The sequence below is a fragment of the Anser anser genome, assembly GCF_964211835.1.
Source record: "Anser anser genome assembly, chromosome: 1".
NCBI lineage: Eukaryota > Metazoa > Chordata > Aves > Anseriformes > Anatidae > Anser > Anser anser.
Genome location: NC_139720.1, coordinates 126,242,495 through 126,265,639, shown reverse-complemented (window position 1 = coordinate 126,265,639; position 23,145 = coordinate 126,242,495). Strand labels below are relative to the sequence as shown.

The 23,145-nt window shown below is 42.2% G+C and overlaps 1 protein-coding gene across 2 annotated transcripts; it reads left to right on the top strand.

The window, feature by feature from the left end:
• Window positions 1–317: 317 nt before the first annotated feature.
• ZFX (zinc finger protein X-linked) lies at window positions 318–21,525 on the top strand. 2 transcript variants are annotated; one of them, XM_083846780.1, is made up of 8 exons: window positions 318–457; window positions 6,442–6,530; window positions 6,980–7,546; window positions 15,114–15,263; window positions 15,461–15,604; window positions 15,697–15,831; window positions 18,406–18,546; window positions 20,042–21,525. In XM_083846780.1, exons 2-8 carry the CDS (start codon window positions 6,470–6,472, stop codon window positions 21,226–21,228), a joined length of 2,385 nt encoding a protein of 794 aa, XP_083702906.1. In that variant the 5' UTR covers window positions 318–457; window positions 6,442–6,469; the 3' UTR covers window positions 21,229–21,525. The 2 variants fall into 2 exon arrangements, with proteins under 2 accessions (XP_083702906.1, XP_083702907.1); XM_083846781.1 differs by having other exon boundaries at window positions 439–457; window positions 1,393–6,530.
• Window positions 21,526–23,145: the final 1,620 nt, after the last annotated feature.

Genomic DNA, 23,145 nt, shown 5'->3' with positions numbered 1-23,145 from the left:
GGGCCGCCGCTCCGCTCGGGGGGCGCGGGGCTCGGCCCGGCGGCGGAGGCGGCGGCAGGAGGAGCCGCGGGGAGCGGAGCGCGGCCGCGCCGCCTCGCCTCGCCTCCCCCCCCGCCTCGCCCGGCGGAGGCCCCCGGCCCGCCCGGCGGCCCCGTCCCCGGCGGGCGGCCGTCCCGAGGCGGCGGGGCGGCGGCGGGCGGCGGCGTCGCGCTGCCTTCCGCCTTTTCCTGGGTCTCTCTCGGGCAGTGACGTGACGTGCTGACGGCGGGCCCGGCCCGGCCCGGGGAGCTTGGCCGCTTCCACTCAGCTCCGAGCTCGGCCCCTCCCTCCCCTCCCGCCCGCCCGCCCCGCCGCAGCCGCCGCCGCCGCCGCTGCCGCTGCTGCCGCCGCCGCGCTCGGCCCAGTCGCGCCGAGAGAGGCCGCGCCGCGCCCAGCGCCGCCGCCCGCCACCCGCACGGTAAGCAGCCCGCGGCCCGGCCCCGCCGCCCGGCCCGGCCCGGGCCTTCCCCTGCCCGCAGCAGGCCGCGGCGCAGGCCCCGAGGAGGCCGCAGGTAGGCCGCGACAGGGCTCCGGCAACCGAGCGGGCCGCAGGGCCCCGGCCGCCGGGCTCCGGGCGCCCGGCGCGGCCCCGGGAGCGGGGGGCGGCGGCGCGAGGGCGGCGGAAGCGGCGGGGGGCGGCCGCGGGCCCGGGGGGAGGCGGGCGAGGTGGGCGCCGGGCCCCGGGCCCGGCCGAGGGGGGCTCGGAGAGCGGCTGGAGGAGGAGACAAAATGGCGGCCGCGCGGGGGGGGGGAGGCGGAGGGCGCCGGGCGCCATCTTGAATTAATCGCTCGCCACAGCCCGCGCCTGGCGCAGGCCGGGCCGGGCCGGAGGGGGGAGCCCCTGGCCCCGCTCGTCGCGGCGCCGGGCCGCGGGCTCCGCCGAGGGACAGCCGCCGGGCTGCCCACCCCCGCCGCCCCCCCCGCTCCTCCGCCTCTGCCTCCTCGCGGCGGAGCTCGGCGCTTTCCGGCCCGCGGCGGCTGCCTGCGCTGCTGCAGCGCCGGGGCTCCCGGCCGGGACGGCGCCCGCCGAGCTCGCTCCGCGGCCGCCTGCTCCTCCGGGAGCCGGCCGCAGCGGGACCGCGACGGAGGGAGGGAGGGAGGGAGGGCGGGCGGGCGGCAGCCCTCGGTGCCCCTCGCCCCGCGAGAAGGCGCCGCCGGAGCACCCCCGGGTGCCCGCCTGGCCTCCTCAGTGCCGGCTGTCCCTCAGCTGCAGGGCGGGAAGGAGTTTCTGAGGGGCTCCCGGGGCCGGTTATTCCCTAATTTAGGTTTTGTCGAGCTGTAGCTTAGGCGTCACCTGGTGCCCGACATCTCTATGAAATCCGGAGAAGGCCTCTTTTCTTTTTTTCTAACCAGTTTCTGCGAATACCCGCGCCACTGAACTACAACAAAGAGAAAAAAAAGACTTGATTTTTTTTTTTTATCACTTTTCCCAAATCGCAGTGAAACCAGCAGTGCTGATCCTCCTGCCAAAACGGAGGGAGACGCGTAAAGAAATAAACGGCTAACTGATTACACCGTCGCATTTGTAACATTGTTTTTATTCTTCCATTTGTTCACCGGATAATGGTGGGGGTCATTTCCAAGATGAGGGCCAGGCGCTGCAGGAGGATAATTTTTAACCTTTCACGTGTGTGTGATTGAGAGCGTGTGTGTACACTGCATTCTCCAGAAGTGGGTCATGTAGGGAGAGTTATGACACTGCAGCAGTGATGGAGGCTGAACCCACAGCAGCCTCGCTCCTAAACCACCACAAAGCTTCGGGTAGCTCGAGGCTCCAGCCCAGTTGGGACATACGAGGCGTGCTGCAATCCTTAATGTGGTGTGGCAAAGCACGATGGGGGGCCTGGCTGTAGCTGTGCTCGTCGGTGTTTTTAGTGGAGGTAGGGGCTGGGGCTGCTGGGCGAAAACGGGAAATTTCGCTGTTCTTTGCCTTTTTCTGGGATGGGTGAGAGTTTGCTGTGCGGGTAGTTGTTTTTTGCCTCTGATTGCAAATGAACACATACACTGTTCTTTCTTTAGGCAGGGGGATTATATTTCTTTATCAAAAGGATGGCTTTTCTGAGGTTTCCCCTTTTTTTCATTCCTTTTTTCCCCCCATTTTTTGTGAGAAAGCAGAAAAAGTGATAATTTCTGTGGCATATTAAAGATCTTTCTCTTAAGTAACTATTTTTAAAGTTGCTCTCTCTTTAAAATGTAACAGCTCATCCGTTTCTTCTTATTTCATCTTGATTACCTTGCTAGGCCTGTTAAGTCAAGTATATTTGTGTGGCAAGACTGTTTCCAATGTCTGCATTGCTTTTCTTGACTGATTGTACTCAAGATCAAATTTATGGAAAATACCCTATTTTATTTTGGGAGGTTGCTCTATTGCTAATGGCTTCATGCTATTTCTTCCACAAATACGTACATATATATATATGTATATATATATGTATGTATATATTTGTCCTTCCACTTAAAAATATTGCCTTGACGTTCGTGAAATCAAAACCAGCCAAGTCCCTGAATAAATACATAAAAATCAATTTGTAAGAGCTACCTTTACAAATTGAATTGGGTATATTTCAGGGTTGTATTAATTTTAAATCCACGTGAAGCTGACAGACCCAAGCCAAGTAAAAGATGTAGGTGCTTAGTTCTTTGCAGAGATAAGAAACTCAGGGGACAGGTGCCTTGGCTTTTCCCATTCTAGTGGCAGTTAGAAGAGCAGTTCCCGAGTTACAGCAATTTGAACAAAGAGCCATGTAGATTTGGCCATTGAGAAAGGACTAAGCGTAGTCCTTCTGGGCACCTGCTTCTCTTCAAGAGGTTCAGTTCCCAAACGAGAACTGGAAATTGCTTCTGTCTGCTTCATTGCCAGAACCTGCTCCTGAGGTAAGTGTCCACTGGAATATTTTGGAAGAACCGAGAGGAGTTTCTGCCCTTCTTGAAATCTTGCAGGAAAACAAACTGCTGCTATTGCTTCTTAACCTCATGATATTACAGAGCCTAGGGCGCTTGCCAAGGAATTTGAAGACGTTTTGTGAGAAGTGAGAAGCTTTGGTGTTTCTTGAGTTGCAGAAGAGTGGCTTCATCGCAGAGCTGCTGGCTGGTGCAGAGCCACTGGGGATAACTTCCTTTGTGTGGCTGAATCTGGGGCCGCTGTGCTGGTCCACTGATCAGAAGAGCAAGCAGGAAGAGATACAGTGTTTTCTCATTTGCTGCTTAGAAAGTTCAAACCCTGAAATGCTTTCAGGAAATGTTTAGAGATTATTTTTTTCCATCCACAGACAAATGCCCTAATGCATTCTTAGACTGCGGATTTTGATTTAGGCACCTTTATCAATTTAAACAGTTTACTTAAATTGTTCTTTAAGTGCCTGCCTCTTTTGGTCTTCTTCCCAAATTACATTTCTGTATGAGGGAGAGGGTCTGTGCCCTAGTGGAGCAGTTTTACGGCTCTGCACATGTGTAGAGCTTTGTGTACGTGATTTTTTTTGGCTGGAACTGGGTACCAAAGTTTGTTATGAGAAACCTTGTTTAGGAAGAAACTCATTCAGATTTTTTTTCTTTTCCTTCTTTTGAACAACTACCAAAGCATAAATCTGTGGCCTTTTAAAGACTCACTCTTGAAAACTCACTTGCCTGGGAAGCTTCTCCAGTAATTTTTGGAGAACATGAGCCTTCGTTTTGCATAACATTATGCCCCTGTAGGTGAAAAGAGCTGGCTAATACAGAAGAGACCATGCTGGTATGCAGAATATGCAGTTGAAGCTCTGCTGGGCTGTCTCTGCTGGTGGCAGCCTCTTTATGAAGTTGCACCACCACGAGCACCACAGAGACTTGCTGGTGTTAGCAGCTGGCGCCTGGAATCTGGGCAGCAGCGAAGAAATGGTGTCAGTGGGCTCCTTCTGGAAGCTGGGACGTAGTGGTGGCAGCCTCTGGGTCTCACGGAGGAAGAGAGAGACAAAAGGAAGACGAGGGAGAGCCTCAGTAATAGGGAGAGTGAGGAATTTGGGGAGAGGTTAGGGTAGAGAAAGTGCATGCATGAATCATAAGAAGTAGGAATTTGTGGTGGCGTGCTGGTCAGGTGGGTGATGAAAGCAGGAAACACAGAAAACGAATGCCAGTTCCTCCAGTGGCTCGTGGTGAACTGACACTTCAGGCTGGTTGGGTTCCAGCTGATCAGAGGCCAACATGTATGATAATACAGTCCTCAAAAGCAGTCAGAAAGAGCGTCCTGACTTTTCCCAGGAACCTGGACAGCGAGTGCTAGCTTCTGATGTGGGCCTGAGGAGAGGGGCGGTGTGTTTCCACCAACCCTTAGTCAGTCCCCCCAGTCTCTCCCAAAAAATCTGCGAAACGCTGCTATAATCTTAGCTACAAATTTTGGAGTAGCACGGTCTTGTGTAAATGATGAGAGTGTTTTGTAGTTGTAACTGGAAAGATTAAATGAGTGGGTGAGAAGGTAATGAATGTCGTACAGGTACAGAGATGCAAGAAGTTGGAGAAGGAGTAACAGAAAAGCTAAACACTGAAAACAACTCAAAAGACAACATGATTAGAAAAGAAATTTGTAATGGTTGACAAGGCGTGTACTGAGTAGATAGAAGTAAACAAATTTGGGCATGAATAATTCTTGCTTAAATGACTGTATGAATCCTTCTTACTCTGTTCTTTTTCCTTTGGCCTGGCAGAAGTTGATCGCCATCAGTCAAGCTATATCTTATGTCTCAGGCTAAGAAACACTTACTTTCTGCTCTTAATCCTTAAAAAAAAAAAAAAAAAGGCATCTGCATGAATAGATATTCCTGTTCATAATAGTGAGTGTCTCTGACAGAAAAGGTTGACATCCAGAATAATCGCAAGGTGATTTATGTCCAGCTGGACACCACAGCGACCTGTTAGCACCACTGTCTTTAGAGTACAGGGGCCTTCCAAGTGAACGTCACACAAATACAGAAATCCTTGGAAAATTGTTATACTGTGGCTGTTTTTCCTGTAGTTCAATATCTGGCTATATTTCATGATCACTTTTTGAAAATTCACCTTCTCACACCTAAATTAGGTGGTTAACTGTGAAGAGTTGAGAAGTTGAGCTAGAAGAACGATGAAGTCTAGAAAATATTTGCTACAGATTACAGTTGTAGCTTTGCATTTTGGAGTAGGGTTTTTTTATTTCTTTTGTATATAGCAATTATCCCCATAAAAAATAATGCAAATGTCAGTTGACACAATTTTGAAAAGGGTATGATTCTTGTGAAAACCTTGGCCAGAATCTTAATCTTTTTTTCTAGGCCTTTTATGAAGGTATCACAGACATGGGGAGATTTCTGTCACTGAAAAATGGTTAGAGGAAGGAGAATTGCTGAAGTCTGTATCGTCCGCTTGTACAGAAACTTGGGCAGAAGCATAGAGCAGCAAGCTGTTGTTGCCTCTTGCTGGTTCAGCACTTAATAGCTAGTTGTCTTTAGTGCAGGGGACTAGTCCAAGTTCACCTTAGCTCACATTTTACCAAAGTAGGTTTGCCTTATCCTAATGATAATACTTTTATATAAACAGCAAAATCTAGATTGGGGTTTCAGATCTACTTGGTATTTTGACTTTGTAGTATCGTTTGGTTCTTTTGTTAAGAAGATTGAAAGCCTTGATGCTTTGAAGAAAAGTTGACATTCTGTCCATAGAAACTTGGTAGAATTTGATGATTTGGTAATTTGAGAATTTGGTAATTTTTGAGAACCGGTGATATTTTAAATATAAAAACAAATAGGTACTTTGTCTTGAGGTTGATGGTTTTTTAAATATTCACGCGCATGAGATTTGAAAACCCATGGTGTTATATTCTGGAACCAGTTTGCATTAATGATTTCAATCCCTCAAGTGGCATAGGAGTAACTTCCTCCTGGCTGTCCGAGTTTATGAACACAGGGGCATCAAAAGTGGTGTGCGTTTCAGAGTGCTAGCTGCCTGCCTTTAACTTAACCTTCTCAAGCTTTGTTGTTTTGAGAACGCTGTATCCCCTGCCATCCCAAAAGACTTGAGTGTGAACTTGCCTAGACGTTGTCATATATTTTTTTTCTTTGTAAGGAAATCACATTTCCATTTCCAATCACATTTTCCTTTATCAGCTTTTTCTGTGTTTTCTGTATTTCTGGTGTTTTGACAAGTGGCCTGGGATAGTCAGAGGTTATACTCCTCATACTTTGCCATGGGTGTTTGGTGGTTTAGAGTAGTATTTCTTGAATCCCAAGTGGGTTTACTCTGAGTGATATCTGGGCCATCTTCAAGTCAAGAGGTGTCCTCTGTTCACTTCCATATGCCCTGAGTTCCAGCTTTTCCTACAATGAGTATTGTACGGGCAGAGGCAACCTTCTTAGCATAATACTTGTGAGCTAAATAACCTTTCTTCTTTACCTTCTACAGACACTGTGACTGATGAGAGTTAAAGGCCATGGATGAAGATGGGCTTGAATTGCAGCCACATGAGCCAAATGCGTTTTTTGATCCAACAGGTCTGTCAGGAGATAATATGTAGATAAGACTGTACACATGAGATGCTGTTGACTGTAGTTTATGTCGTCTTTGTTTAAAGGTGCTATGCTTATGTATCAATGCTTTTTGTATAGAGTAGTCACTTGAGATTTTCGGCTGTTTTCATTACTCAGAGCAATATAAATGAGCTACTATTCTGTGAAGTAATAGTTATTTGAATACTGGGGGAGATCCTAAAAACTGGTAGCCTTTTGTTCATTACGTTGTTCATCTTGTTAGTATCTACTGACAACGTGCTTTATCAGCTCCTGTTTATCTGCCTGTCTTAATTGCTTATAGGCTATTACGGTGGTTTTGCTAAATGGCTGCATAGTGTAAAAGTTGAAGTAAAATAGATGTAATTTCAATATTAACCACTTCACGTGAGTTAGTTTTACAGTTTAAGCATTGTTTTAATTATGTTTTTCAGGAGCTGATGCAGCACATATGGATGGAGATCAGATTGTTGTGGAAGTACAGGAAACAGTATTTGTTTCAGATGTAGTCGACTCAGATATAACCGTACATAATTTTGTTCCTGATGATCCAGATTCTGTAGTAATCCAAGATGTCATTGAGGATGTTGTTATCGAGGATGTTCAGTGCCCAGATATTATGGAGGAGCCAGACGTATCTGAAACTGTCATTATTCCTGAACAAGTGCTGGACACAGACGTAGCTGAAGAGGTTTCTTTGGCTCATTGCACTGTCCCAGATGATGTTCTAGCTTCTGACATAACAGCAGAAGCAATGTCAATACCAGAACATGTACTGACAAGCGAGTCAATGCATGTACCTGAAGTTGGACATGTAGAACATGTAGTTCATGATAATGTTGAAGAAACAGATATTGTCACTGATACTCTGGGAACAGATGTTGTTTCTGAAGAAGTCTTGGTGGCAGACTGTGCATCAGAAGCAGTGATTGATGCCAATGGAATCCCTGTGGAACATCAAGACGAGAAGGGCAACTGTGAAGATTACCTGATGATTTCTTGTAAGTGTCTGGGTAAAGCCATCGAAATCCTTACAATACGGGTTTGGGTGATGCTTGAAATACCTGAGCAAAGGCTTACAACAGAACAAAAACCAGGTTTCTATATTTAGTGAAGTGCCGGTCTCACAAATGTACTCAAATGGGGGTATCTTTAGGAATGTGTACCAGCTAAAAATCCTGGTGAAGCTAATGGAGAGAACTACTGGCAAATGCACGTCTGATTATAAGCTATTTCTGTAGCATTTTGTGGCGTATAAATAACAGAGTAAGAATTCCAGTAAAGTAAATGCCATATACTTACTAAGAAGTGAAAGAAAATAAATGTGACATTGTATGAAAATGCATTTTTATGCAGGTTACTAAAATTACTGCCAAGCCATTAAGAAAACCAAATGCTTACTTCATGGAAAAAGGAGTCAGAAAATTGTTTTTTGGAAGCCTAAACGACAATTGGTTGTCTTTGTCTTGTTATTTCGCCCCCCTCATAGATACAGACAACAGTATATTTTTCTTTGCTTTTTAAGATGTTTTCTCTTCTTTTCTTGATTAAGTAAAGGACAGAGGTATGCTGCTAATAAAAAGAGTAGCCATTGCTGCTTGTAGCTGAGAAGCAATTGTGAATATCTTAGTCTTCCCTAGAAACACTGGCACAATTCGTTTGAATCCTATTTCAGAAGGCTTAAAGTAGAGCGTGGGGAAAAAACACGGCATATTTATTATCAATCCTTTTTCTACTGAGGATATCCATTAGTGTGAAGTGGAGCTTATTCTAAGTGTGTTACATATTTGAAGCATGTTACCTATTGTAATGTTTACTTGGTGCAGCACTTGGGAACATCAGAGTGTCACTGCTGAACATTTGTTTGTCATAGAAATAGAAAAGCTTTGTTAGGCTGATTTGTTTAATTGCCATTTCAGGCACTTCAGTTTTGTCTAGCATTAAATGACTCCATTGATGAGGCATACTTTATGCTCTGCTTCAGTTACCTGTTTTTTTTTTCCCCCCCATGTTTTGCTTTGGACACTTCTTTTGAAATGTATGATAATTTGTTTAATTTGTTTTAATTTTATAATCTGTGCTTATGGATTTTAATGTTGCTTCTCCTTACCTAGGATCACTGCATTTCTTAATTTATCATCTCTTGAGTTCCTTGCGTAACCTTGTGCAGCCATGTTTTGAGTTTATATGAGGTACAGTTAATTCTCTATTATCTGGGAAAACAATGAAATGGGATAATGCGAAATATGGATAACACAAAATATTGTAAAACTAAGCTGTAGGAACATACTGAGATGAAATAGACCGAGGAGGGATCAGGGATGCTGCTCCCTGAAGTGATATTTATTCAAACTAATAAATGCTCTCTGTGCAGTTTGGTACATCTGTAACTTTTTAATTCTGGTCCCCACTTAGGTCAGATGAAAGCAGCTCAAATACCTGCAAGCACCTGCAGCATAGTTAGGCAACAAAGTGGATAATCCACCCATGGAATTGAGACCTGACTGTGTAAGGGCTCTGCTGGTGATCCTTAACCTGTTTCTTATCCTTGACTGTAGCTCTTTAAAATGCTGTTGCTCCTGCTTCTCTGCTCACCCTCCCCCTGCAGGTTAGCATCCTGCAGCCCGACAGCAGCGAGCCGCTGTCGCAGGATCCCTTCGCAAACTGTGGTCTGCATAAATTTAAGGGAGAGAGCTGGGTAGATGCGCGGCCCCTTCAGCCGTTGCCAGCGCAGCCTCTTGCAGAGGGATGAGGACTGAAGCTGTGGTAGACGCCATGTTGCATGATCCCTAAAAGGCCCAGCCAGCTAGGGAGTCTTCTTAGACGTCGTACCTGCTGCCAACAGGTGGTAACTGACAGAAAACACGAGAAAGTGATTGTTCAGTTGTGCTGGGAGAGTCTCCGTTTTCAGTCACGTGTTCCTGCATATGGATTTCTGCAGTTTGATACCTTACTTAGCATTAAACTCCTCCTGATAGTCTTGCAAAGTACTTTCTCTAGATTCAGGACCTTAAGCAAGCCAGCATTTAAAACGTTCATTTTATTACCAAACATGCATCTTCGTTATTTGTGTTTAAAATGTTAAATATGTGCTACAGTTCATTTGAAAGGGAAGTTCCCTATTACCACCTACTGTGTTTAAAGCCTGCATAACGAGTTCTTCTAGTTGCGAAGTCAGAGGCTAGTGCCTTCCTGTCAAGCAGAGACAGTCTTTCCAAATAGTCCCTTCGTTGTGTGGAAAATATCATCTGAATTCATTTCCATTTTTTTTGCATCAGCAGTATGTGTGTTTATTGATCTTTTCTGTTGACTGTCTCGGTTCTTCAGTTGCCCTCAGTAGTAGGTGGTTTTTAAAAGGAAGTAAAATCAACACTGGTTTTGATTTTTCCATCTTAACCTGTACGCTCATGCTCGGTTCTGGCAGAGCTCCTGTGACTGCTGGGGCAGATGTTGGAGTGTACTTCTGTCTGCCATTACAGCACCCACATGTAGCTGCTTCCCAGATCCGGGACTTAGACTCTGCTCTTCAGGATGTTTTTGCCTGTCTTCTTTTATCTTGTCACTTGGAAAGCAGGCGATGACACTTCACATTCTTTCTGTGGCCATAGGTTTCTCAGCCTGTATTCTCCTGTGGAAGTTAGGCAAAACCTTTTTGCTTTCTTCTTCCTATCTTTTGGCTTTATTTAAAAGTTTGCATTTCTGTTCCTGATGTGTGGAGCCTACACAGATTTTTTTTTCAAATAGGATCATTTCTGTATTTTTATCCTGCAAATACCTGTTTTGAAATGACTAATATATATCTGCTTTCTTAAATGTTGTCTTTCTGCCTCCTTTCTTGGTTTCACACTGTTTGGTCTCTTCAGTGAGTACCGTCCCTTTGAGTTCCATGCTGGGACTTTCCTTCAAGAAACTCGGTAGTTTGATGTTCCTTTTCCTGTTCAGATTTAATTTAGTTTCTACATTTCTGTATCTTTGTTTCTTTTTTTTCTTTTCATTCTCAAGATACTGTTTCTTGGCACAGCTTATATTATCACTTGTCATTTGAAACACCTTTTTTCATGCATACTTTGTCTTTGCCCTCAAGCTTCTTTTTGTGGTCTGTGGTGGATTTGGGACACTTAGAGCAGGGCTGAGGCGGGTATTTGTTCATTCAACAGAGAATGCAAACTGCTACTAATTAGTAGCTTGAAAAGGTTTGAAGGAGGTTTGATAAATTGGTTCTTCTTTCACGTAAGGCATAACAAGCCAGTTCATGGGGATTGCCCGTAACGTTTGGTCAGGAAATGATGAATTGTGTTCTGGCTCATACTGTTCCCAAATGCTGGGTAGCAAATCTTAAGGTTTGTAAAATCATCTCTTCCTAAGTGAAACGGTAACGGTGAGATTAGCTAATGTTTAGCAAAACCAGGAAAAAACAGAACTCACTAATGAAGGAGAGTAGTGCCATATGATGGAAACTAAGATTTTTGCTTGTCTGATTTTTTTCAGTTTGGCAAAATGAGATGTATCCTCTGGCATGAACTAGTTCCATAAGACAAAGAAGTTGTACTCTGGTGTACTTGTATTAATTGAAGTAAAAACAGTGCGGCACAAAGGAGGTTTGATAAGTGGAGCCTGGAGAGAGGGAAGGGTAGCCTGGCAAAGTTCAAGCTGAAGTTTTAGGAAGTTATGCGGTTTCCAGACACAGGGGATATGCCATGTCCATAGCCTTACTTTGACTGAGTTAAACATGTCTGTCCTTGTTGGACCTGAACTGACACTTTCCATTACAGGAGTCAAAACCTGGGCTACTCAAAGAGGTATAATTATAATAGTCTTTTCATAGGTCTAGATGAAACATATCTGTCCTCGTCCTTGGATAACTTGATTAAGTTGAAAGCATCGGATCTGACCAGCAAAGCCATAATGTTCATGCCTGTGTTACTGCTATACAGTAGACTTTTAGTCAGGAAAAGAAAATGTTTTTGTTTGCTCTTTTAGCGTAAGTAAATACCTCACTCTTTTTCCCTGGAGGTTCTTAAAGATGCAGGAAATCACATTTTTCTTTATGTGAGGCAGAACTTGTTGCTGTGCCTTCTGCTCAACCATCAGAAGGGCACCAACAGTTAGTGCAGCCAAAACTGCTCAGGCAGTCACCATGAGAGGCGAGGGAGAGGAGAGTTCCCTTGGTCTGGGAATGAGCTGCTCTCAGAGCTTGGTCCCTTGTGTGGTCTGGGGAGAGCAGAATGAGAAGGATGGGTGTTAAACACTAAGGAAATGCTCCACTGATTGCTACCCTGAGGGGCATTCCCTCTGTAATGGGAATGGCATTAAAATCAAAATAGAACAGATTTCTGTTTTCCCACAGGTTAGGAAACCTGCTTGGCCATTAAAGAAATAACTGGTCAGTAAAAATAACTTCTTTAGTGTACTAGGAATTCTTTGCAATCAAGTGAAGTACAAGTAAAATGTTTGCATCACAGATAACTGAGCAGTTTGTCTGGGGAATACAGCATGCTTTTAATCTATTTTGGCAAAAACAGGATACTAAGCGGTGTCCTTTCTCATTAAGAATGGCTAAATAGGGTTGTTTCTTTTCTGTGCAGACAAGTATATTGGAATAATGCTAGTCGGATTTTTTTTTTCTAGTACTTGAAAAGTAATGGCCTCTTATAAGCTAAACTAATACTTTTAAGGTTGGTCAGGTTGGGTTTTTTTTGTGTGTTTTGTAGTTTCCAAGACTAAGAATTTAAGAAAATACCAGTTGTGCATGGGTGAGATGGGTTTCTGTGGGGACCCTTGATGGGCTGTGAATTTGAATGAAAAATCTGAACATCACCAGAGTTTCAGTTTCAAACACTGATCAGTCAGTTATTTGTGAATCATTTTCTCTGGTTGTGAGAATGAGATATGTGGAGAACGCAGAAACATAGGGAAAGTGTTAAACAGAAATCAGGTTTCATAAATGCTGCCAGAGCATAAATGAATCAATAGAGATAAATGCTCATATATCCATAGGATAAAATACTATGGAAGTAGTGCTTTGTGTGATAGATACCCCTTTTCTTTTACCTCATCTATCTCTTCTTATCTCTGTTCTTCCTTTTTCTTTCCACCCCATTTTTCTTCCTGCTACCTATTTGCTACTATACTGTGCAAATACTACTACCTTTTTGAGTCCTTCAAGGACTTTATTTTTTTTTCCCTTTTGTATGAGGAAAGTTGGCCTAGTGCTTGTACAAATCAATTCCATCATAATTTAATGGTGCCATTAAAGAGTATTTAAACTAGTTTTGAAAGTACAGTTGGATATAGAGGGAACTCAGGGATAAACAAACTAGAAATTGTATAAGGATTTTTTTTTAATCATGTTTAAAAGGTGACTTTGAATCTTGGAGAACTTATTTCAAAGGCTGGAGCATATTTTTAAGATCTAGAATTCTTCTGTTGTGTGAATGTTATCAATGGATACTTCCATACATACTCTGTTTTTGTTGAAAGAAACCAGCCCGTTTCATATGGTGCGTGTAGGTTTGTTTTGTCTTTAATTGCTTCAGCCGTAATTTTCCTTCCTTGAGCCTGTTCCAGCATCAGTTGAACTTGGCGGCAGACTTCTCCTTTGGCTTCAGCAGTGTAAAATCAGTCTACGCTGATTTGAAAGCCTTCCAAGTACACGTGCGTGACACTGGGAACAGCCAAGTCGAAGGAGAACAACTACATACACCTAGTGCAGGAACCAGAGCAAGTTTTCTTTTTGTCAGAGTTCCAGTGACGTTTGGCGTTTCATGCCTGTGCCAAAGAATTTATAAAAGTCTGCTCAATAACTGAATATGTGTACTGTAGAGCAATGTTAATGTGATTCAGAATAACATCTTAAGGGTTTTACTTTTGAAATACTTTGGGGTTCAGCTACAGGATGTTATGGTGTCCCTTGCCACAAAATCCTTCTTTAAACATTGTACTACTTCATACATTCTGTACAGTGGCCATTGATCGTGAACTTGGAATAAGAACATTGAAGGTTTTTCTGCTGCCGTTTTTGTGAGGAGAGGGAGACTAATTTATTTTAGTGTTCATGAATTCGTTTAATGTTGTTCATATTTCTTCATGAATAATGATGCCTCATTGGGAAATGATACTTAAGTACAGTTGCGTTTCAGCCACGAGACAGAGCACATGCTAGCTTATCTAATTTAAAGGCTAGTTTATTGACTTCCTGGCAGGAAAGCAATTGTAATAATGTTCTGAGCTTGCATATTTTATTTTATTTTTAGGTAGATCCTCAAGTAAATAGAGGAGTTGCCGAGGTACTGAGTTATACAAGCTGTGATGTAGTTATGAGGGTAGTTTTGTGAGTGCCAGTACAGTGAGCATGCTGCGTTGTTGATTTTGTATGTGCTAGGCATGGTAGTCAAAAATGCCGCAGCATTTATTGGACAGTGGTTCTTACACTTCTCTTTAGAATAAATTGGACACGTTGTTATTATGAATCAAAGTTAAACGTGGCTCTGATGGAGCCATACCAGCCTCCAAAAGTAACTTAAAGAAAGAACAATAAAGTGACAGATTTCAAAAGTGTGTTGTCACATTACGAATTCTTAAATAATCTCAACACTGTGAGAAAATTCTGGAGCTTTTGGAGTTGGAAGATTCTGTAAAGGTTTTGAAATACTGGAATTGATTTTGTCAGTGCATATTTAGTATTTTTTCTTGAAAACCCAGGCTTGGTAAAATAAGATGGTGTGTGTGTATGTGCACGTGCCTATGTAGAATGTGTCTTATAAATCAGAAATGCGTTCCTTAGAAAACTGGCTGTTAGCCACGCTTACGTGGGAGGCCCAGGCAAGTTACGGCAATTCAAACTGAAGTTGGGTGTCAGAGCACTGCTGAGAGGAAGAGAACAAAATTGGAGATGATAGTCAGGAGAATGTATATGGCTACACTATAAAATGTAGTGCAAGTCCCTGTTGGTAAGGGTGCTGTGAGCAATTAATTAGGTTCACCAGTGCTGCAACGTCATGGCAGTGCTTTGAAACTGAGTGGATGAGAAGAGGTGGAGGTTTTTCATCTGGGTTTCCCCTCTAGTTGGTAGAAAAAAGCACTAATAACATCACCTTGCAAGGAACCAGGTTGGCCTGGCGGAAATAGTGCCACTTGCATTAGAGACAGGGTTCAACAACAGATAATGCTTTTGAAAAGAAGCAGATAACGTCTTGTTAGATGTGAAGGAGAAAGCACCTAAAACTGAGAACAAGTAAAATTATGCCACAGAGTAAGTACTAACGTGCTGTTTCTTGCTACCACCGTCTTGCTGCAGATCACTGTTTCCCTATTAGTGTTGCCTGGTGTGGTGCTCGTGCTTCTAGTCACATCACTGCAGCACTCCTGCACTTCCCCCTTAACTAGAAGATACGGCTTGAGTTTTATGTGTTTATTGTTGATGTCAGTGATACGAAAAAAGTATTTATGGGTAGGTTCTTTATCACAATGTAACTTCAAACTGCTTCCAACTTTGAGTAATAAAGTAATAAAGTCTTTCATGAGTCTGTCTGTATACGACTGGGTAATTGTAATAACTTGTTTTTGTAGTGGATGATGCCAGTAAGATAGAACACGAAGGTTCTGCCGAAATTACCATGGAGGCAGAGTCAGAAAGCGGCTCTTGTAAAGTGGATGGCATTTGTCCAGAAGTCATCAAGGTCTACATATTCAAAGCAGATCCTGGAGAAGATGATTTAGGTAAGACGTGCTCATTTTAGAATACTCCAACCTGATACTTGAAATCTTGCATAAGTAGAGATAGTGGTTTCTCTCAAGTCATCTGTAAGGAGCTGTGGGTCTAAACGTTCAAGATTTGCAACCTTTTGGTTTTTGCAATTTAGAATAGAATTTGAACAAAATGTATTAAAATACTCTGTTCTGGTTTTCCTAATTAGGGGGCACAGTAGATGTTGTCGAGAGTGAGCCAGAGAATGATCACGCAGTTGGCTTACTTGATCAAAATAGCAGTATTCGTATTCCGAGGGAGAAAATGGTTTACATGACTGTAAATGATTCTCAGCACGAAGACGAAGATTTAAGTAAGTAGGTGGCTTTCATTTGGGAACGGGGATTTTCACTTTCAACAGTGCAGTGTTCTTACTAATTTTTTCTTGATTTCTTTTTTTCTTAGATGTTGCGGAAATAGCTGATGAGGTTTATATGGAAGTGATTGTAGGAGAGGAGGATGCAGCAGTGGCCCATGAACAGCAAATTGATGACAACGAAATTAAAACTTTCATGCCCATAGCATGGGCAGCAGCTTATGGTAAGTAACATTCAAAGAATTCTTCCTGGCAACACTACAGCAGAGTGTTGGGTTTTGGTTTTGGAGGGTAGAGGAGTATCTGTGCTTTTTGTGCTTGTGCTTCTTGTTTAAGAATGGTTTCTTGGCATAATGAGCCTTAAAATTGAAAAGAGAAGAGGTGAGAAGCTGTAAAGCAGGCTTCTTTTTATTGCTATTTTAATAGGCATTTTCCTTCATAGTGTCAAGATGTGGAAGGGGAGGTACACAAGAATTCAGCTGAAAAATTGCATCTCAAGTACATTTGTCCTTCACAGTTTCAGGACACAGAAAGAGTTGGCTAGGGAATAGAGCTGAATATTTTTATTTGGAAAGGAAAAAGCAGATGGGAATATGTAGGATTCAGTGTAACAGTGAAAAGCAACACTGGCCTCTAGCTTGATTTAAGTGTTTTCTAGGAGGAACATATACATATGAGTTTTCACTGATGGAAATAACTAATTAATGAAAAATAAGCTGGAGGGATAGATCTCAAAATTATAGAAGAACCTTGAGAATATTTCTAGTATGCAGAACTGTTTTTCGTGAGCATTAGTATCTGGGCACCAACTGGTGCACAAACTGATTTCCAAAACTTACGTAAGCTTAAAAACTTACATAAGATGGTAGAGCAAAATCTCATCTTAGAAAATGTTTCTGTATTGCCCCCATCCTCCAAAGCGTACTTTGAGTAAGTAAAGCAGAAGAAATACTGGAGTGGGGGACAGAACTCAGGTTGTGTGTCTGTATGATGTGAATTTTGGTAACGGTGCCAGTGAACAAATGACAGGGAAGTGCTGAGAATGCATCATGGGTCTCAAATCATAGGCATAAGTCAAGGGAGGGCAAGATCTCAAGGAGCAGTGTGTGTTGAAAGTTGCTTAGGGGATGGATATTAACAGCCAGAGCCTTGCCTTTGGCCATATACTGGTGAGCATAGCTTCAGTGTAGAGGAAAGGACAGAAGCCAGGTTGAGTAGGAACACAAAATTAAGAGAACGGTTGTAGACAGAGCGTTCGGTGACTATGGAGAAGGAGGATAAAATGGAGCAGACTACTAAGAACAAAGAGGTGGAATTGCAAGTGGAATTTAAGAATGTGGGAAACAGTAGAGTGATCGTGTTATCAGAAGTAAGCAACCTACCGTGCAGCATGAGAGATGGTGGGGAAGGGAAGAAATAATGAAGCAATGAAGGCATGATAATGGCAGAAGTTTGACAGAGGTTTGTTATTTGCACTTGTCAGAACTCTCCTGCACTTCAAGAGGTATTAAAGTCTGATAACAAATGGGATCTTAAATGTTGAATGTGTTTTGTTGCTATATTGTAGCAAAGCCCCATTCCACTGTGCTTTATATTCCAGCAAGTTCTGCCATTTTATTCCAGTATTAGAAAATGTTTCAGGCCTGTTCTGTGTTGCACTTAGAAGGACTCTTCATGCATCTGTTGCAAATTGTAACTGCTCTGTGTAAGACGTGAAATTTCTTTTTGTTTTCAACATTTATGTCACTCACCATGTTTACTGTTCAACACTTGAGCTAGCACGTAGATCAGAATCTCCAGGCTCTGCACATGTCTGTTCCTGGCTCTGACTCTTCTTATATTCAAGCATGAATATTCATTCACAGCGCTCTACAAAGGGAACAGCTATTGAGCTTCTTGCGCTGTCTTCCACTTGAGTCTTCTGTCTCGTTTGTGTGCCCTTCTTTGACTAGGAGCTGTTGTCTTCTATTGATTCAAGTAAATACTTGTCCACAACATTTGGTGTTAAAATTTACTTAGGCTCTTAAACCACTAATGTTAAACTAATTGCCAGTAAGTACCTTCCCAAGTATATGCATATATTTACTTGGAATTGTTGTGTTTGTTTTATGTCCTGTGATACCATTTGTGTATTAAACACAAAGCTCTGTGGGGTAAAGATTGTTTCCTTCTTTGTGTTAGACAATACCAAGCATGTTCTTTGTTACCAGAGGAAATAATTTGTGTTAAAATTTTAGGTGTGCAAATAGTATGTAGTGTATAGTATTTGTGTGCAAGTTTATGGGCTGTTGAGAAGAACTCATTGATCACGGTTCCTGATTTGAAATTTGGTGTGTGAGGAGCTTTGGTAAGGGGGATTCAGATGCCCAGAAGCGACTGAGAGCACACAGGAATGTATTTCAGGACTGAGAAGACCATCAGGCACCAGAAATACCATGACATTTTTGTTTATTGATGTTAGACACTTTGGGCACAATTATCAATCAAAGGAATGCAAAAAGTGCTGCACTTAAACTCTTTGTGAAATAGAAAACCCATTTACTCCTATAAATTGGGTACTCCTGTAAATTATTTTTACAAAGCCAAGGCTTCAGGGTTCGTAATACCAATTATTTGGAATTATAACAAAATCATAAGTTCCATACAGAGCAGTTTTTTGACTCATCCTGTATGTTGTTATGGTTTGATTAAATGTCAGGGCAATTGTTTACCAGTTTTTTAATTATCATTGCAGAGTTTGTTGCTCAAATAATCTCCATTGTGATGACAGGGGGTAACTTTTTAACTTATCTTGTTAGGTAATAATAGTGATGGCATTGAAAGTCGGAATGGCACTGCAAGTGCTCTTTTGCACATAGATGAGTCAGCTGGACTTGGGAGACTGGCTAAGCAAAAACCAAAGAAGAAAAGGAGGCCTGAGTCTAGGCAGTATCAAACAGGTGAGTAGTAGCTGTCTGCGTTCTCATTCATGTAGGCACTTACCCATAAACAAATGTGGTTTGCTGAGAGGGTGTGCAGTTTATTTTAAAAAATATTTTGCAGATTACTTTGTTGGCAACACTTTTACATCATAAATGTGTGTAAAAATTCAAAAAAATTTAAATATAGTTGGTGTGGATTGTGGGTGTAGGGTTGTTTTTGCTGTTTGCTTCTTAGGGAAACTGTGTCAAGGGACAAGAAAAACCCCAGTGTCACAGCAAAAGGTTAAAAACTGTTAAACTTGACTTGCTACACTAATTTTAATGTTTGTTTAATGTAACTTTTTTAAAGGTAAGGTTAGACAGATTAACAGCACTCTGTAATAGTACTTTAAAAAAAACTTTTTGTCTTTATTGAATTACACAGAACAATATATTTCATTATACCAGCTCAACTAGTGACTGGAAAATCTGAATGTTAGATGTTTACATGAGCCAATGTAAATTCTATGCCCTTTCGTGTTTTAATTGTGAAACAAATTGTCTTGATGTTCACTCCAGTGTTCTTGCTTGCATCCACAGGAGCAGATACGCTGTTTTGGCATTATTTGGTTTCTGCTGTTACTGTGTTACGGTCTGAAGGATTTATTTGGTCTGATAAAGTTGAAAAAACACATGATTTTTTTTTAATAGCCCTGTTTTAAATTATACTAAAAGTTTATTTCCAAATCATGACTTAACCGTAGGAGTTCTGTTTTGTCTAGCTCTGAACTAGTAAACCTGGCAAATTTTAATTTTAAAGTTGGCAAATTTTAATTTTAAAGTTTGCTTTTTCTATTTCCAGCTACCTACTCAGTTCTCCTAAAACATTTTTGGATAAGAGAGCTTTTTAGCATGCCTAGACAAATTCAGGATAAACAAAACAGGCTGATGGATCAGTACAAACAAGTTCCAAGGCTTTGAGGTGTCTGTGTGTGTGAAATGTGTTCTCATTGATGCCTGCTTGATACCTCTTCAGATTGTAACTGTGACAGATGGCACAAGAAGGAGGTGTTAGTTTGGGGACATGTGAATTGTAGTCAGGGATAGGTGGTTAAACTGCCAAATCAAACTTGATCTGCAGATGCATGGGAAGGCAGAGATGATGATGTGGTATGCTTACTATATAATACTCAACAAGCATTCTTTGTGCTAGCATAGGTTTCTGCATGAATTCCTTGTGTGAACTCAGAATTCTTTAAAGTAGAATTACTTGAGGTGAAGAACAGTTGGGTGATGCTTTGGTTGTCTCCATCTAAAATCAGTATTTTCTTTCTCCTGATGATGATGATAAATTAAAATACTAATTCTCTTCATTTTTTCTACCTAGCCCAGTGACAAGCTTGGTTATTACATAGTATAGTGTTCATGTCTGACTTGATCTCATGTAGCAATTCAGCTTAGAGTTAAGGTTGAAATAAAAAATTCACTGAAGTATAATATTGATGAAAGTGGGGTTTTTTTGTTTGTTTTCCAGCAATAATCATTGGCCCCGATGGTCATCCATTGACAGTCTACCCCTGCATGATTTGTGGAAAGAAATTCAAGTCTAGAGGTTTCTTGAAAAGGCACATGAAAAACCACCCGGAGCACCTTCTTACTAAGAAAAAATACAGATGCACAGACTGTGATTACACTACGAATAAGAAAATAAGTTTACATAACCACTTGGAGAGTCATAAGCTGACCAACAAAACAGAAAAGCTTATTGAGCGTGATGAGTGTGGGAAAAGCTTCTCTCACGCAGGAGCTTTATTTACACACAAGATGGTGCACAGGGACAAAGGAGTCAATAAAATGCACAAGTGCAAATTCTGCGACTATGAGACCGCAGAACAAGGATTACTGAATCATCACCTTCTAGCTGTCCACAGCAAGAACTTTCCTCACATTTGCGTAGAGTGTGGCAAGGGATTTCGTCATCCGTCGGAGCTCAAGAAGCACATGCGAATCCACACTGGTGAAAAACCCTACCAGTGCCAATATTGTGAATACCGATCTGCCGACTCTTCTAACTTGAAAACTCACGTAAAGACTAAACACAGTAAGGAAACGTCGTCCAAGTGCGATATTTGTTTCCAGACTTTTACAGATACCAAAGAGCTACAGCAGCATACACTTATGCATCAAGAAAGTAAAACACATCAGTGTTTGCATTGTGACCATAAGAGCTCAAACTCGAGTGATCTGAAACGACACATAATTTCAGTCCACACAAAAGACTATCCTCATAAGTGTGATATGTGCGATAAAGGCTTTCATAGGCCTTCGGAACTGAAAAAACACGTGGCAGCTCACAAGGGTAAAAAATTGCACCAATGCAGACATTGTGACTTTAAGATTGCAGATCCGTTTATTCTGAGTCGCCACATACTCTCAGTTCACACAAAGGATCTTCCATTCAGGTGCAAGAGATGTAGAAAGGGCTTTAGGCAACAAAACGAGCTGAAAAAACACATGAAAACACACAGTGGCAGGAAAGTTTATCAATGTGAGTACTGTGAGTATAGCACTACAGACGCCTCAGGCTTCAAACGGCATGTTATTTCCATTCATACAAAAGACTACCCTCACCGTTGTGAGTATTGCAAGAAAGGTTTCCGAAGGCCTTCAGAGAAGAACCAGCACATTATGCGGCATCATAAAGATGTTGGGCTGCCTTAAAGTCTCTTTCACAGACTTACGGCTGGAATTGTAAAGGAATTTTGCCTTTCAGGCAGTTAGCTTATTTTAAAGCCAATCACCTGCGATCACCCACCCACCCACCCACCCACAAAAACAAACAAAAAAAATAACAAAAAAAAAAACATACTGTGCATTTGATTTGTTGCTGTATAAAAATAGGATTATTGCTTCTAGTTGACTTTTATACCTTTTGTTCAATAGCGTGTTCTGAATTCTATTCAGTTTGTTTAATAAATGAAGAAAAGATGGCAACAATAAAGTTGCATTTAATAAAGTAAACCCCGTCTCTTAATGAATTTTTCAACCGTAATGGTTTATTTAAGTATATTTATCTTACTGACCTCGTTGATACTCACAGTGTCCATGTTAATGCAGCTTTGTCGTGAATTTTAAAAATATTAAATTTCTCTTGCTAAAATTGTCAGAGGTGTGTATAAAATGGGGAATTGTGATGCTGAAGATAAAGTCACTAGGGCCCACCTAATTGTCTTGTTTTGACTATACAGACTGTGGCAAGTTAACTATTTTACGTTTAAGGAGTTACACGTCTAACTTTATTGCGGAAAACTATTCTGCGTTTTAATTCAGGTTTCAAAGATAAAATTAAAAAAAAATGGTTTGGGGCATTTTTTATCTTTGACAAATTTAAAAGTATGCTCAGATATGTTTATTGTTCTGTGCTTCTTTGTCTTTGAAAGGTTTCGTGTGTTACAAATGAGTTGGTTTTTCTTTTCAATTTACTTGATGTTGGAAACATAAAATACTGTCGTTCCATTTGCAGAGTTAATAGATCACAGCTGTCTGTACGTGCCGGTAAACGTACCTCAGATGTAATGGTTTTATGTATATTAGTATTTCTTTGAAAGAACAGTTTGTGGTTCAAGTCACATTTTTATTCTGAGTTGATTTAGAATAAAATTTGAGACCAAGAGGTGCCTCGATTTTGGAAACTAGATATTTACGCTGAGAGCTTCGGAGGGGGTGGAATGGAGCAGCTGCGTTCATGAGGAGTAGAGATGTTTTAATGTAGATACCCCTAACGATAGTAGCATACCCTTATGATAGTAACAGAACTGTTTCTAAATTGAATGTTTTTCCTGAGCCATTAGCAGCTGTGTTAAGCTGCTGTTTATTAATTAGTACAGTATCCAGAATTAACCCAGTTCTTTTAATCTGTTTATAAACAGCTGGGAGAACATTACAATTATTATATGCAATTTTGCCACCTGAAGTCTATTATAAAGTAGTGCTGTATCATTTGCTAATTGCAGAATAAATGTACGACACATGAAGTCATGTACGTTAACAGCAACTGTTGGGCAAAGAACCTCATACGACTACATGCCAGCTCGTAGGACCTGGCCCCGCTCCCCTGTCTCAAGTTCCCCCCGAAGCCACTAGTTGGCTGTGGATTGCAGCTTTCGGACCCACCCGACTGACGGTCAGATGAGGATAGGTTTGTAACCAGCAGCTCCCTAATGGAAAAGGCTCAGAGCCTGTCCCGGTGCTTTCTCTCCTGTCTAGGCAGGTGACCGTCCGTCCTGTCCTGTCCAACAGGAATTGCAGTAATGATTGCAGGTTTGGGGCCATAAAGGGACAAAGGTTTCCTCTCAGATGTGCATCATCCAAACATTCTGTATTTGGTTTTGTTACTGAGCCCTGCACCGGTTTGCTCAGCCCTTCCGTTTCACTGTAAGCTTAAATGGTTGTGTTTAGTTCGCTTTCACCAGTTCAGGAGAGCCCGATGCCATGCCACTACCCTGCGCTGCCCTGCAATGTTTTTTTTCTTCCGATGCCTGCTTGCTCGCGCAGCCCTGCTAGTGACCCTCCTTTAGTCCGTACCGTGGAGATGCGCTGCTCCCTGCCTTCGCTGAAACCCACGGTGGAGCCAGTGGA